This window comes from Saccostrea echinata, unplaced genomic scaffold (assembly GCF_033153115.1).
Source record: "Saccostrea echinata isolate AGI-Se365-2 ecotype Australia unplaced genomic scaffold, CSIRO_AGI_Sech_v1 ptg000002l, whole genome shotgun sequence".
Lineage (NCBI taxonomy): Eukaryota > Metazoa > Mollusca > Bivalvia > Ostreida > Ostreidae > Saccostrea > Saccostrea echinata.
In genome coordinates, this window is record NW_026889751.1 from 6,620,168 (window position 1) to 6,634,242 (window position 14,075).

General features: G+C 34.8%; 1 protein-coding gene across 1 annotated transcript; it reads right to left on the reverse strand.

Annotated features, from left to right (window-relative positions):
- Positions 1–3,761: 3,761 nt before the first annotated feature.
- On the reverse strand, positions 3,762–6,853 carry LOC133199622 (uncharacterized). The gene is made up of 4 exons (XM_061335477.1): positions 6,614–6,853; positions 5,744–5,815; positions 5,516–5,657; positions 3,762–5,016 (listed from the first exon to the last, which is right to left on the reverse strand). The coding sequence occupies exons 1-4, from the start codon at positions 6,777–6,779 to the stop codon at positions 4,896–4,898; spliced, it is 501 nt and encodes a 166-aa protein (XP_061191461.1). The 5' UTR covers positions 6,780–6,853; the 3' UTR covers positions 3,762–4,895.
- Between the last annotated feature and the right edge of the window lie 7,222 nt (positions 6,854–14,075).

Below are 14,075 nucleotides of genomic sequence, written 5' to 3' on the forward strand. Positions count from 1 at the left end.
TGTATTCACTGTCACATAATTAAAACACAAACAATTATAGAACATAAAGAACAATTTTGAGTACCATAGGTATTTTTTTTCTTTGTACTTCTTTGTACTCGCACAAATTCATGTATATGAATGCAAATGAATGAGAGTTTAGAACTATTTTTGTCCAGGCTGATTTGGTTCCTTTGTTATCTCAGTGGATTCTGGATGCTTTTCAGTGGTACGTTCTCAGTAGTTCACGAATTTTTTTCCCTCAAACAAAATTTATATTTTTACTATTTTTATTACCAATACAGTAAAATTTTATTAAAATATAGGTCTAACATTATTTGACTATATTGTCTAAATTTAATCTATATAGAAATGTACCTACACATGATAAAGCAGTCATCAATATAATATTTTTTCCATTAGATCTCTTTTTATTATTAGTTTCCATATTAAAAGAACAGCGAGGATCATTAGCAATACACAAAAGGTTACACCGAGTAAAACGATCACCCATTTATCAACACAAACTGAAATGAAGAGTAAAATTCTTTATATTTATTTTAAAAAATTGATCAGGGTTAATTACATGTACATCTTTATTCAAACCTCTCGTATGTCCTGTACAATATTCCTCTATTGTAGATCTAGTTTGATTTGTGTTTTTTGAATCTACAAAACAGAAATATATAAAATATTTACGTTCTGAATTCCTACTCAAGTTCTAGGGAGGCCTGAGTTATATAAAACGATGACATTTCATTGATTTACATAGATCTTAATCGCGTAACTCTATCTAACTCTAAATTATCTACATGTAATTACAAAATTTGAGATTAAAGTGTATCTTGAATTGTCGTAGATTTCTATTGGAACATGATCAGTTCTATTTTCGGAGAATGGTGGTGATAATAGTTAGATTTTATTTTTTGCAACTTCATATCATGCTGTTCACATTTGAGGACCTATCGTACTTTGAATGAAAATTTTCTGTCTATTTAAATCTTCGAAATCAATTTAGTTTTCGGTAGAACTTATTTCATTTTACATCCATCTTTTACTAATGAATTATAGTTCCTCCAATACTCTTTGTCCATTTCCTCGAGGAATGTCTTTTTGTTTTAATTATACATTATATATGTTCACGGTCAAAGGCAAAAGGTACCCTTTTCCGTTTGCCCGATCATGACAAGCAGCAAACGACGGGGTGTGACCGGCCGACAGGGGATGCTTACTCCTCCATGGCACCTGATACCACTCTGATGCTTTTAGAGGTCCGTGTTTGCTCTGCTCCAGATTTGTACTGTTAATAGACTTTCAATCTTTATTACTCTTCGTTATTTCAATATTTCATAAAATACTCTTTTTCATATATATTTTCAACATTCAGAAATTTATCAAGAATTTTAAAGGTTGTACATATCGTATCTATACTTTGTTCCATATTTCTTCCTAAGCTTAAAGGATATTAAAATGCATTTGTACTTTATTAATACAGTTCGTCTTAGCAGTTATACATACAATTGGTAATTTTGAGAGATTTTGCGATCTAGAAAAGAAGAATTTGTTAAAGCTTTGTTTTGGTTTCATGAAAGTCGAAAATTACATGAAACTTAGGTTTATATTTTACTCCATTTTTATTAACATTTCCTAGACATGTAAGTTTATAGCGTAGCTGTTTCTATTGTGTTTTCAGTTTATAATCGTTTTATGTATCATGATAAATGGAGATGATTGAAAAACTTCCAAAGCTAATCAATTATTTTTCTTGGGTTTTTTTTCTCCCGGTATTTACTTATTGTGCGGTCGACCGCGTGGCGCAGTTATTAGAGCGTCTGCTCTAGAGTCGCGGAGTAAGGAGTTAATCCTTACGTCGCGGGTTCGAATCCCCCTGTGGGACGTGGAGATCGGTCCTTCGGATGAGACCGTATAAACTGAGGTCCCGTGTCGTAGTAGGTGCTGGCACGAAAAAGATCCCTCACTGCTCTAAGTGCCGAGTATAGGTCAAAATTTGCAGCTCTCCACCGGCAAGTGGTGGCGTCTCCATATGAGTGAAAAATTCTCGAGAGGGATGTTAAACAATACACAAACAAACAAACAAACAATTTCTTCACCTCTTTCTTTTGAATGAAGCCTATCACTATGAACGTATGAGTGATTGTGAGTAAAGTTAAAACCCCATACCCTCTAGTCAGATTGGGTTGTAGGGATATGTAAAATCCTGAATGTTTAATGAATATTTGTGTGGTAAAAAGGTGTGACTTTGCCCTTCATGAAACTACTATTTTCTCTGTGGTCAATCCTTTGTCAATATATGTCTTTATCCGATTCGGTCAACCAAGAAATAAATAAAATCATTGCAATCTGCATGTCAAATTACATTAAAGAGCACTTCAAGTCAGACCCAGAAAACTAGCAATGCGTGCAATATTGAGCATTTTAACTAGTTGACACACTTTTTTGGCCGACGGTTTTTTTTTATTGAGTGCATATCGTGTAGCTGCAGTGCATAAATATCTGGAACCCTTGATTTCGTAGACAGGAGAGTAAAGTGTGTAAATATCTGGGAATTGTAGAAAACCTTATTGAAACAAGGATTGTTGTGTTTTAAAGGGCTTTTCTTTAATAAGGTAAGTTTATCTAATGGTAATTATGTATAAGTTGGTAGCAACAAGGTTCTGCAGAATTATCAAGTCTGCAGCAAAACAATTATATTGCACTAGGATTTGCTCAGGTAAACAAAACAGGTGCTCCTGTACTGGTACAAGTATAAACAATTTTGTCCTCACTCGAAGAAATAAACGATTAGTCTTGTTTAACCAGACACTCGGTCGTCTCCGTAAACTCCGACATCTCTGCTCGTCGGAGTTTACGGAGACAGTCGAGTGTCTGACGGAACGTATACATCGATAAATTGTGCCACAGTAGGAAAAACATTGCGTCCGCCATTCCGTCTTTGGTGGTCACCGCTTTTTCTTTTATGGCAGACTGGGGGTGGTGAAGGCCCAGAGTGTTGAAATGCGGGGGCATCATGCCAAAATATCCTTTTAAAACAGAATAGGAAATCACCTGTCCCAAAACAAAGAAAGAATATACACAGGATAACACCAAAAAATCTATTTTTGTGATGGCAAAAAATATGGGGTGGGGTCAGGAAACAATCCCTATCTTTTTGCTCTTTCAAGTATGAAAAATAAATTGATATAGATCAGTCATGAATCACTGCATTGACAATTTATCTTTTTTTCTTTTCTGTGATATTAGATGTTCTTTGCATTATGTTCCAATTATATCTAAAATTTAAAACCCATACTTTTCAAAATTTTCTTTAAGGCACGTTTTAACACATTTCCAGAAACTATTCTACTTCATGGATTCAGCGACTTAAATGAAAAATGTCCTTACGACACATAAAAACTTAACAATCTTTACTCGTCTCACTTCATTTTTTTTTTTTTACAATTGACGTTAGTGTCAGAATTTTGTTTTAAAAGATGTAGTCCGACGTGTCACTTTGAAAATTTCCATGGTCAAAAATAGATTTTGCCTTCTAATCTTACTCGTATGTCACAGCTTTTTAATGACTCACACCTTATTATTCTTGATTCTTACCTTTTTAGTTTATATTGTTATCTTGATTTACATTGGGAAACGTCTTATGCAACTTTTCAAGAGGGAATATACATAGCACAGCACTCCGCTACACTCAAAATCTCAGGGCAGCTATAGCTGGGATTCATTAAACCAACACCAATGTATAGATGAAATGAATTTATTCCATTTATTAAAATTGATAAAAAAAGAAGAAGACATAACATGATAGTGGGTCAGATCAACACCTCGTTACACAATACGAAATGTCATTCAATATGCTGATTCTCTACATTGCAGATGCAATTGCAGTGTAATGCAAAAAGTATAAAATAAGTTAGGTTAACAGCAAAAAGATGGACATCAAAATAAAAATCCCACTATAAATTGTCACGTGAAATTAAGAAATCACATGGTGCCATCTAAGGTGGGGTTGCTCACAGAAATATGATATTCACAACAACAATTATCCATTGACCTGTGCGTGACCTGATGTTATATACAACATTTATGTTATTGATGTGATCTAGCATTAGCTTGTTCACTGAAACACAATAATGAATATAATTTACATGTAAAAATGTGCAGCACCATGAGGTAGCAAGATTCTATGTCTAGTTCTATGTCTCTAGATTACTGAACAACAATGAAAGGACTTCAACCTTCACAACCACTTGAATCATCGTACAAACATAACATAAAGATGATTTTTTTTCTTGTAATTATTCAAGGCTCACTTAGCGATGAAGAAATCCACGAGTAGTCGAGGAAACTGGGATTAAAAAACAACAAATCAAAAAAAAAAAACAAAAAAAAAAAAACAATCAGATAGTGAAAACCTGTCATCTGCAAGTGAGCCATCGTATTCTGATGAGAATAAAATCTCTAAATCAGGCTTGACTTTGATGAATATTCTTTTTTCTTACTATCAAAAAAAAAAATAAAATTATTTCTTCAACGTCAATATGACGAAAATATAAAAACGAACAAAGCAGAAACACCAGCGACTTAAGACAATTACACCCTCATATACATGAATGAACTTACTTTCATTCACACATATAATTTTTTTACAGGAACTAAAATATTTCTTTCAGATCAAAATCTAAAAATGCACATACGAGAAGTTTACATATATATTACGAAAAATTCAACTGTAGATTTGAAATTATCCAAATTCAATCTTTTCTCAACTTGTCCACTTTTCCAAAGTTCTTTTTTGCATTTTTAGACGAAAGTTGTAAATATGTCGCCTGGATAATTTTAAAATGCTCATTTCTTGAAGAAAAAAAATAAAAGTTTATCGTCCTACTATAATTAATATTTTGTCAACAGATATTGTGCTCCAAGTGGGGGTAATCTTTGCCAGTCACTAGTAACGCTGTTGTCTGTTCTTCCACATTGCTCGTATTGTTCACAACTATTGGCTTCAGCGTTTTCTTTTCATCTCTACAATAATAAATTGTGATGTTTGATATAATTTACAGATATAAATTGGGAAATTATAAATAATCTTTGACGTCTTTTTTTTTTTTTTTTTTTTACATTTGCATAACATTACAAAGTACCCTGTTCAATCTGTTTCAGTGAAATTTACAGTAACAAAATTAATAAAGTTCTTGTTAAATTAAGCAAACAAAGGTTGATGTGCAACCCCATGAACAATCTGTGAGGGTATTTGTATCATTATAAATTTTGAATTTAGTCGATGGAGGTAAATGCAAAACTAATATTGTTGTAAATTTTACATTTACCTCCACCGTATAAATTCAAAATTTGTAACATGATACTTGCCACACACATTGAAAATTAATATACAATTCATTGAACTTATCCTATCTGTGTTAGAATAAAATTTCTGTCATTGAGAATTAGTATCTGATTTCTCAATCACAGCAAAAAATATCAAATTTGTTGTACGTTCTTATGTGGTTTTCTCATAACTTACGATTCACATTTCCAATGCCATATTTTTGAGATCATTTTAGGGACGTTTTCCACGATCCACTGTCTTTGAATGAAAATAATTGCGCTTAGAAGTATAACATTCATAGCTATAGAAACCAGAGGCCATATGCGATTTGAGGTCTCTGAAAAGAAAATAATAAATATAATTTATATAATACCACACTGCAGCTTACAAACTAGTCAGTAAACCCAGAAAAGCTCTACTTACTACACTCATTCATAGATGAATTAACTGTTTGATTTTTTCCTCCTTTAAGATTGAAGTATATCTGCTCGTCATCTAGAAAGAAATAATTTCGAAGCTACTGAAAAATATCTTCAAATGAGCAAATTAAACTATAGAACAAAAACCTGAATCTCTACATAAATGTAGTACCAGACTTAATGCCTCATTGTAAGATTTTGATTTATTTTCTAGGCCCTGACACAATACACCTTCGATGTTTTAGACATTTTACGATAGTTCTTCTGCATAATCCTTTTTAGCCTTGAAATGTTACCTGAGGCAACATTTTGATTAATCCTTTAATCTATAAAAAAAAATCTTGTATATTGCTTATACATGTAATTAATTTGTCAATTGTTTAGAATGTCTGAAAATTTATAATATAATAAAAAAAAGATATATTATTTAATATAATAAAAGAATGCTTGTGTGTCTTTGCATAATTTTCAAAACACCTTTTTTGGCCGATCAGGACTCCATTGATATTGACTCAATTAAAATAACATGGGCCAATGTGAGCTTTTTTGTCAGAAAATCAGTTAGATTCTGTTGATATAACTCTGTCTTTACAGTATATTTGCTATTCTCTTTTTCTCTAACTGAATGTAATTTTTATTCATGGTAAAATACACTTACAATATCTTTTTAAAATTTCTTTTTAAAAAGCTTTTCTTTAGTTTGATAACTTGATTAAAAATGGATAACTGAAAATCTACAGATCGTCATATAGGCAACAGAAAAAATGTCCACTGGGAAAAAAAAACCTCTTATGAAATAAAAGGGGTAAATATTTCTTTGACAAAATATTTGATTTTCTATATTAAAAATTTTGTGAAACAAAGAATTACGCACCTTTGTGTCGTTTCCCACATGAAAGTTCGCACCCTGGGGGAGGTGAATGACATAAAGCATCAGCGCAGTACAGACAGCGATTGTCCTCCCCACAATAACTGTCAAAGTCACATTGATTTTCTCCGCAAGTCTTTGAACATGACGATTTAAGTAAAGTTTCATTCATACAAATGTCATTACATAGGGATAAAGTTATACTAAAGTAGAATATTACACCGCTTACATTTAAAACGCGTCCTATGCCTAGCATGATTATTCTATATATCATGTATATGTTAGATAAGACGTAAATGTCCTCGTGCACTAGCTATATATAGAAAAGGGGATTTACCCGCTAATTCCGGGTTGATCTATTTATAGAATGATATTTACATAGTAACTGCTACAAGTTGTTATGCTCTGCCAAATATACAACACGAACAACAATAATGAAAATGAAATGTTAGTGTTTTAGTTGTCCCCTTTTGATAAAAAGAATAATATTACAAGGTACTAGGGGTATATTATTTTCTTTCTTGATCAAGTACGAATCGAGTATTATATAAATATTGCATGTAGTTGAGTGTAACATTGAAAATTTTCACCCCCCAAAAACCATTGTCAACCTAGGTTGACGCAGCAGGTTTTCGAGGGGTGAAAATTTTCAATGTTACACTCAACTACATGCAATATTTATTATATTATACTGAATGTTTCATACAAATACATATAACAGTGAACCTTGCGCGCATAAATTCTGCGCAGTCACTATTTTTTTTTTTTTTTTTTTGGGGGAAAAAGCCGTCGTCAAGCAATCCTGACAGTTGCTATGCTGGAGGGTGTGGCTTCATTATTCAGCGGGTAATAGTGTTTTCTAACAAATGTTTCTCGACGAATCAGATTCAACTAATTTACATGAAAGTATAATATAACATAATATATGCATATTTACATGCATTTCAACAACACAACTTAGGTATAACGACCATAAGTGACCCCCGTAGATTATTTTTCTACGTAGAAATTTGACCCCCCCCCCCCCCCCCCGGTCAATATTCTACGTAGAAAAATGACCCATTCTTCTGAGGAAATTATTGCCTTGGAATCATTTTTCTCTGTGTGGATTGTATAAAAATGACCCCGTAGAATAATGACCCTGTGTCATTTTTTGAAGCAAAAAAACTGGTTTTGGTAGGAATATTCTTGTTAGGCAAAGGAATAAAATCACGCAGCTTTATGATATGAAGTGTTCATTTGTAAAAGATTTAAAGTTTAAGTAACAAAATTAAAAGGTTATGATATACCCTACATCAATAATACAAGGTGATTTATTCCCATTAAAGGAAAACAAATAGCAAGGCTATATTGATGTTCTTTGACTATTAGAGCAAGAATACGCGCATTCTTAGATTTGTATTATCACATTTTAAAAGTAAGTTTCCACAGTTGTCATTATTTAAAAAAATCAAAATCATTTTCTTTGCTTATGTCAAAAAAGAAAAATTTATATAAATAAAAAAAATGTATAGTTTCCATAATTGTAATCCTCTTTGATTTTACTCTGGGTAAATAAATGTGCAAAAAATCAAAATTAAGTCTTTTAATTTTTTGCACATTATCAACCTAGAGTAAGATAGTTAACTTCGCAGAATGTTTGCGCGTTCTGTTTGCCGTGGCATTTATTATACATTTAGTGTAACAAAAAATATTACATGATTTTTTAGGGTAACATGTAAAATTGTTATCCCGCAAAAATCATGGCTGACCTCGGCGAACATGTGAAATTGTTATCAAACGAAAATCATTCCTAATCGAGACGAATCCGAGGTCACCAATAGTTTTTGCGGGATAACAATTTTAATTGTTATACCTTTAAAAATTGGTTCCTATATAAATCTATACTAAAAAAAGTGTAACATTCCTAATGTTTTACTGAGCGGTCATAAAAACAAGAGGCCCAAGGGCCTTAACGGTCACCTGAGTATAATACAACAATTTAGAGGATCCATAGAGTATAAAATGAACTGAAAGGTGAAGCTTTGTTGCCCAAAAGCAAGAAAAATAGGGTGATCAGGATTAACAAAATAATTAGTCTAGTATTCATTAACAGTTCATAAATTAGGTTCTAATCTGTTCCCCATTTATCACTCTGTTGCACTAGACTGAAGCTAGCAGCCAATAACAGCAGCCATTAAGCCCGTAGAAGCTAGCAGCCACTAAGGAAATTCATCAAAGGACTGAGAGTACTCTGACGCAATACTGTTTAATGCCTCATTTTCGACAATTTATAATTAATAATTAGATAATTAATGCAACACTTAATTATTAATTAATAATTCAAACACTTGGAGGCAGTTAAGCTCACCTGCATAAGGAAAATTATGCGGTTTCACAACAAACAAACAAACAAACAAAAAGAAGAAAATGTCACCATCTTTGACCGCTTAAGAATAAAACAGCATTGGATAGGTTAAGTACTTCCGGGAGAATCCCTTTTAGGCTCTTTTACGGGTCTCAGGAACATGATGGTGCCAAAAGGCTAACCTGAAATTTGCTTACTCCTAATATTTACATTGATAAGGGTTTGAAGGTAATTTAATCTATTTTAAGTTATGATCCTTGAAGTGTGCTTCGAACAATTACTGGCTCAAGGTAAAAGGGTCCACAGGGCTATTATATACGGCCATAAAATTTAGGCTGAAGTGGTACCACCAAGTGGTGCCAAGGGCGGGTTACATATTTCAAGCAGCTATTATACCTCTTATCTTATAAGTGTGCTTTAAATCATTACTGTGCAAGATAGAAGATTTCTAGGACTATCTTTCCCGCAATCGGTTTGAGGCTGTAACGGCACCACCAAGTGGTGCCAACGGTGGGGAACATCTTTCATGCTTTCATTTTTCAACCATCATTGACCACTAGAACAAACTAACACTAAACTGGAAAAAAGTTAAGGGCCTTAGGGAGTATCCTTTGTCAACTTTTTGACAGGTTCCAATGACTAGAAAAGGCCAGTTAGGTAACCTGAACTTTGTTGTTTTTCACATTGTCTATTAATATACGGATTAAAAGTCAGATGTTATACCCCTTATCTTTGAAGTGGGCTTCAAATCATTACTGGGGCAAGGTAGATGGCCCCTAGGACTATCATTTCCCGCTATCAGAATGTTGCTGTAGTGGTACCACCAAGTGGTGCCATGGGTGGGGGACGTATTTCAAGCATTCATATTGAAAGCATCTTTGGCTACCAGAACAAAGTAACACTAGTGAAAGGTTGAGGACCTTAGGGAGAACCACTTGCCCGGTTTTGGAAGTGTCCCTAGGAAAGGAAGGGGCCAGTAAGCTAACCTGAACTTTGTTGTTTTTCACTTTGTGTTTTAATATACGGGTTAAAGGTCAGCTATTATACCTCTTATCTTTGAAGTGTGCTTCAAATCATTACTGGGGCAAGGTAGAGGGCCCCTAGGACTATCATTTCCCGCTATCAGAATGTTGCTGTAGTGGTACCACCAAGTGGTGCCATGGGTGGGGGACGTATTTCAAGCATTCATATTGAAAGCATCTTTGGCTACCAGAACAAAGTAACACTAGTGAAAGGTTAAGGACCTTAGGGAGAACCCCTTGCCAGGTTTTCGAAGGGTCCTGTTAAAGAAAAAGGGCCAGTAAGCTAACCTGAACTTTGTTGTTTTTCACTTTGTGTTTTAATATACGGGTTAAAGGTCAGTTAATATACCCTTTATCTTTGAAGTGTGCTTCAAATCATTATTGGGGCAAGGTAGAGGGCCCCTAGGACTATCATTTCCCGCTATCAGAATGTTGCTGTAGTGGTACCACCAAGTGGTGCCATGGGTGGGGTACGTATTTCAAGCATTCATTTGAAAGCATCTTTGGCTACTAGAACAAAGTAAGACTAGTGAAAGGTAAAGGACCTTAGGGAGAACCACTTGCCAGGTTTTGGAAGTGTCCCTGGGAAAAGAAGGGGCCAGTTAGCTAACCTGAACTTTGTTGTTTTTCACTTTGTGTTTTAATATACGGGTTAAAGGTCAGTTAATATACCCTTTATCTTTGAAGTGTGCTTCAAATCATTACTGGGGCAAGGTAGAGGGCCCCTAGGACTATCATTTCCCGCTATCAGAATGTTGCTGTAGTGGTACCACCAAGTGGTGCCATGGGTGGGGCACATATTTCAAGCATTCATTTTGAAAGCATCTTTGGCTACTAGAACAAAGTAACACTAGTGAAAGGTTAAGGACCTTAGGGAGAACCACTTGCCAGGTTTTCGAAGGGTCCTGTTGAAGAAAAAGGGCCAGTAAACTAACCTGAACTTTGTTGTTTTTCACTTTGTGTTTTAATATACGGGTTAAAGGTCAGCTATTATACCCCTTATCTTTGAAGTGTGCTTCAAATCATTACTGGGACAAGGTAGAGGGCCCCTAGGACTATCATTTCCCGCTATCAGAATGAGGCTGTAGTGGTACTACCAAGTGGTGCCATGAGTAGGGGACGTATTTCAAGCATTCATTTTGAATGCATCTTTGCCTACTAGAACAAAGTAACACTAGTGAAAGGTTAAGGACCTTAGGGAGAACCACTTGCCAGGTTTTCCAAAAGTCCCTTGGAAAAGAAGGGGCCAGTTAGCTAACCTGAACTTTGTTGTTTTTCACTTTTTGTTTTAATATACGGGTTAAAGGTCAGCAATTATACCCCTTATCTTTGAAGTGTGCTTCACATCATTACTGGGGCAAGGTAGAGGGCCCCTAGGACTATCATTTCCCGCTATCAGAATGTTGCTGTAGTGGTACCACCAAGTGGTGCCATGGGTGGGGGACGTATTTCAAGCATTCATATTGAAAGCATCTTTGGCTACCAGAACAAAGTAACACTAGTGAAAGGTTAAGGACCTTAGGGAGAACCACTTGCCAGGTTTTCGAAGGGTCCTGTTGAAGAAAAAGGGCCAGTAAGCTAACCTGAACTTTGTTGTTTTTCACTTTGTGTTTTAATATACGGGTTAAAGGTCAGTTAATATACCCTTTATCTTTGAAGTGTGCTTCAAATCATTACTGGGGCAAGGTAGAGGGCCCCTAGGACTATCATTTCCCGCTATCAGAATGTTGCTGTAGTGGTACCAACAAGTGGTGCCATGGGTGGGGGCGTAATTCAAACTTTCATTTTCAAATCACCTTAGGCCCCTAGAAGAAACTAAAACTGGTTGAGGATCATTGGAAACTATCGGGTTCTCTCGGACTTGATGGGGGCCAGTTCAACTTTGTCGTTTATTTACATTGAATATTGAAATACGGATAAAGATCAGTTATTATTTTTTGAAAGTGGATATGCATCATACCTTAGTAGGGTATAGGAGGTGGCGTATCGGGCTATCATTTGCCGATCTCAGATTAAGACTTTAGGGGAACCACCTAGTTGTGCTTTGGTTGAAAGCCCTTTTTGAAGTATTTATTTTTCGCAATATTTGAACACCATAAGAAACCAACACAAGGGAAAGGTAAGGGATCATAGGGAGTATTCCTTTTCAGTTTTTGGAGGGTCTTTAAGATTGGACATTGCCAATATTCTGATAGAAACTTTATTTTTTTTCTTGTTCAGTTTTTAAGAAAATTTAGGATTCGTCTATTATCCCATTATTTTTGAAGTGTGCATGAAAGCACTTTTGTGGCAGAATGGGGGGGGGGGGGGAGGGGGGGGGGCTGGCTTATCATTTTCGCTGTAGGGGTTCCGCCAAGTGGGTTGTTTCAAGCGTTTTTTTCTTCGCCATCTTTGAATAATGTAACAAACCAACACTAGGCAAGGGAAAGGGATCATAGAAAGTGCCCCTTGTTATGTTTTAAGAGAGTCTTTGAGACAATCATCTCATCCAAACATTGTCACATTTTAACATTACATTTTGAGATGAGGTTGTTCATTTACTCAGGTGACTTATTGCTATATGTTTTCGTCTGTTGTCATTTGTCGTCCATCGTATGTTATATTTAAACATATTCAGCTTTTTCTATGTGACCTTTATATCAATTTTAATCAATTTTCGTATATAGCATCTGTGAGTAAAAGGAGAGGAAAGTTGTGAATTTCATGTTCCTGGCTCTTTTGAGCCGAGTTATGCCAAAGACAAGATGTAGTTACGATATCGACAGATTATTTTTTCATAGTTTGCTACAATATTTCTTTTTTCTTGTTCGTATGTTACAATACTCAATATTTACAAAGTTTTTCTTACTGTACGTATCCACGATATCGCATTGATATTGAATCATGATTATTCAATGGATGTTGGTTACCTCCCTCAATGTTATATTACCTGAATGCTATCATTTTAATAGTGTCGATATCATTTCGATGTCGATTCATGTCTGCTCAAGCATTTCAAACTGCTGTCCTTGCCATTGTGCATGTATGTCTTTGTTTAAATACTTTAAATTTAGGAAGATTGTACTTGCTATCGATATTGTCGATATCGACGATATCGTATGGATATCAAATCATTTTCGACATCATTCTTGTGGCTGTATTTCTTTATGCAACAGTTACGAGTACGTTCTTTCTGATTATTTAGTTTGTCCTAATGTCGATCTCGTACCGATATTGAACTATGATTCCGCAAACCATAATATTTTTACCAACGCTCACCCTTACACAAAACCTTACCCTAACCCCAACCTCCTTAAAAATAAAAACAACCCTTGCCCTTTATTTGTCATCCTTAATTTTATTTAGATATTTATACCTAGCTGAAATAATGTAACCCTCTCCGATTTTTTTTGGGGAGACGGCTACAACTCCTTAGGATCTCCGTAATGGTGCAAGTGCGGGAGTAATTCACTACCGCACAGTTTTTGGTTCAAATTATCAGAAAGTGGGTATTTTATTATCATATCTTAACTGAACTCATAAAATGTAGTTATGCAAGACATGAATTGGTCCAAAAATATAACGAACAATTCGTAGATCGGTTATTTTTCGTGTATGTCAACATCATAACTTGAATTTGTCCGCCATGTTTACTGACTTTGATCGATTTTATTTTGGAACAACCAATGAGAATTCTGGATCTACGGGAGCGGATCTATATTGGATTTCCCTTATTTTAAGCATAAATATTACGGTTTATGAAAAAATATCACATGGAATGCTTTTATTTATCGATGTTTAGTGATACCAAACAACACAAACATTTATCAACACCGACATTTACTTTATCAAGTGATTCTAAATATAAAGCGCAAGTCTCAGTACATCACGCGAGAACTGTCATGGCTGCTGAAGAGAACGACTGGTAAACACGCAGATTTACTTTACTTGGTTTTCGCGTATAATGGGCTATGTTGTTGATAGTGAATAAAAATTCTTATTGGAAGTAAGCTAACTGCAAAAACAGTTTATTTTGCCTGCAGACGCCCGTATCAAAAATATAAATTTGCACCATTATGGAGATGCAGTGGAATTGTAGCCCTCTCCTGAGAATATCATG

Bases quoted from the DNA above. Each gene is read 5' to 3' on its own strand.
- LOC133199622 (XM_061335477.1), bottom strand. From the start codon at position 6,779: ATGAATGAAACTTTACTTAAATCGTCATGTTCAAAGACTTGCGGAGAA. The intron at 5,658-5,743 runs GTAAGTAGAGCT...TTTTCTTTTCAG, and splicing joins TTCATCTATGAATGAGTGTA to AGACCTCAAATCGCATATGG. The intron at 5,017-5,515 runs GTAAGTTATGAG...TTATTATTGTAG, and splicing joins TGGCATTGGAAATGTGAATC to AGATGAAAAGAAAACGCTGA.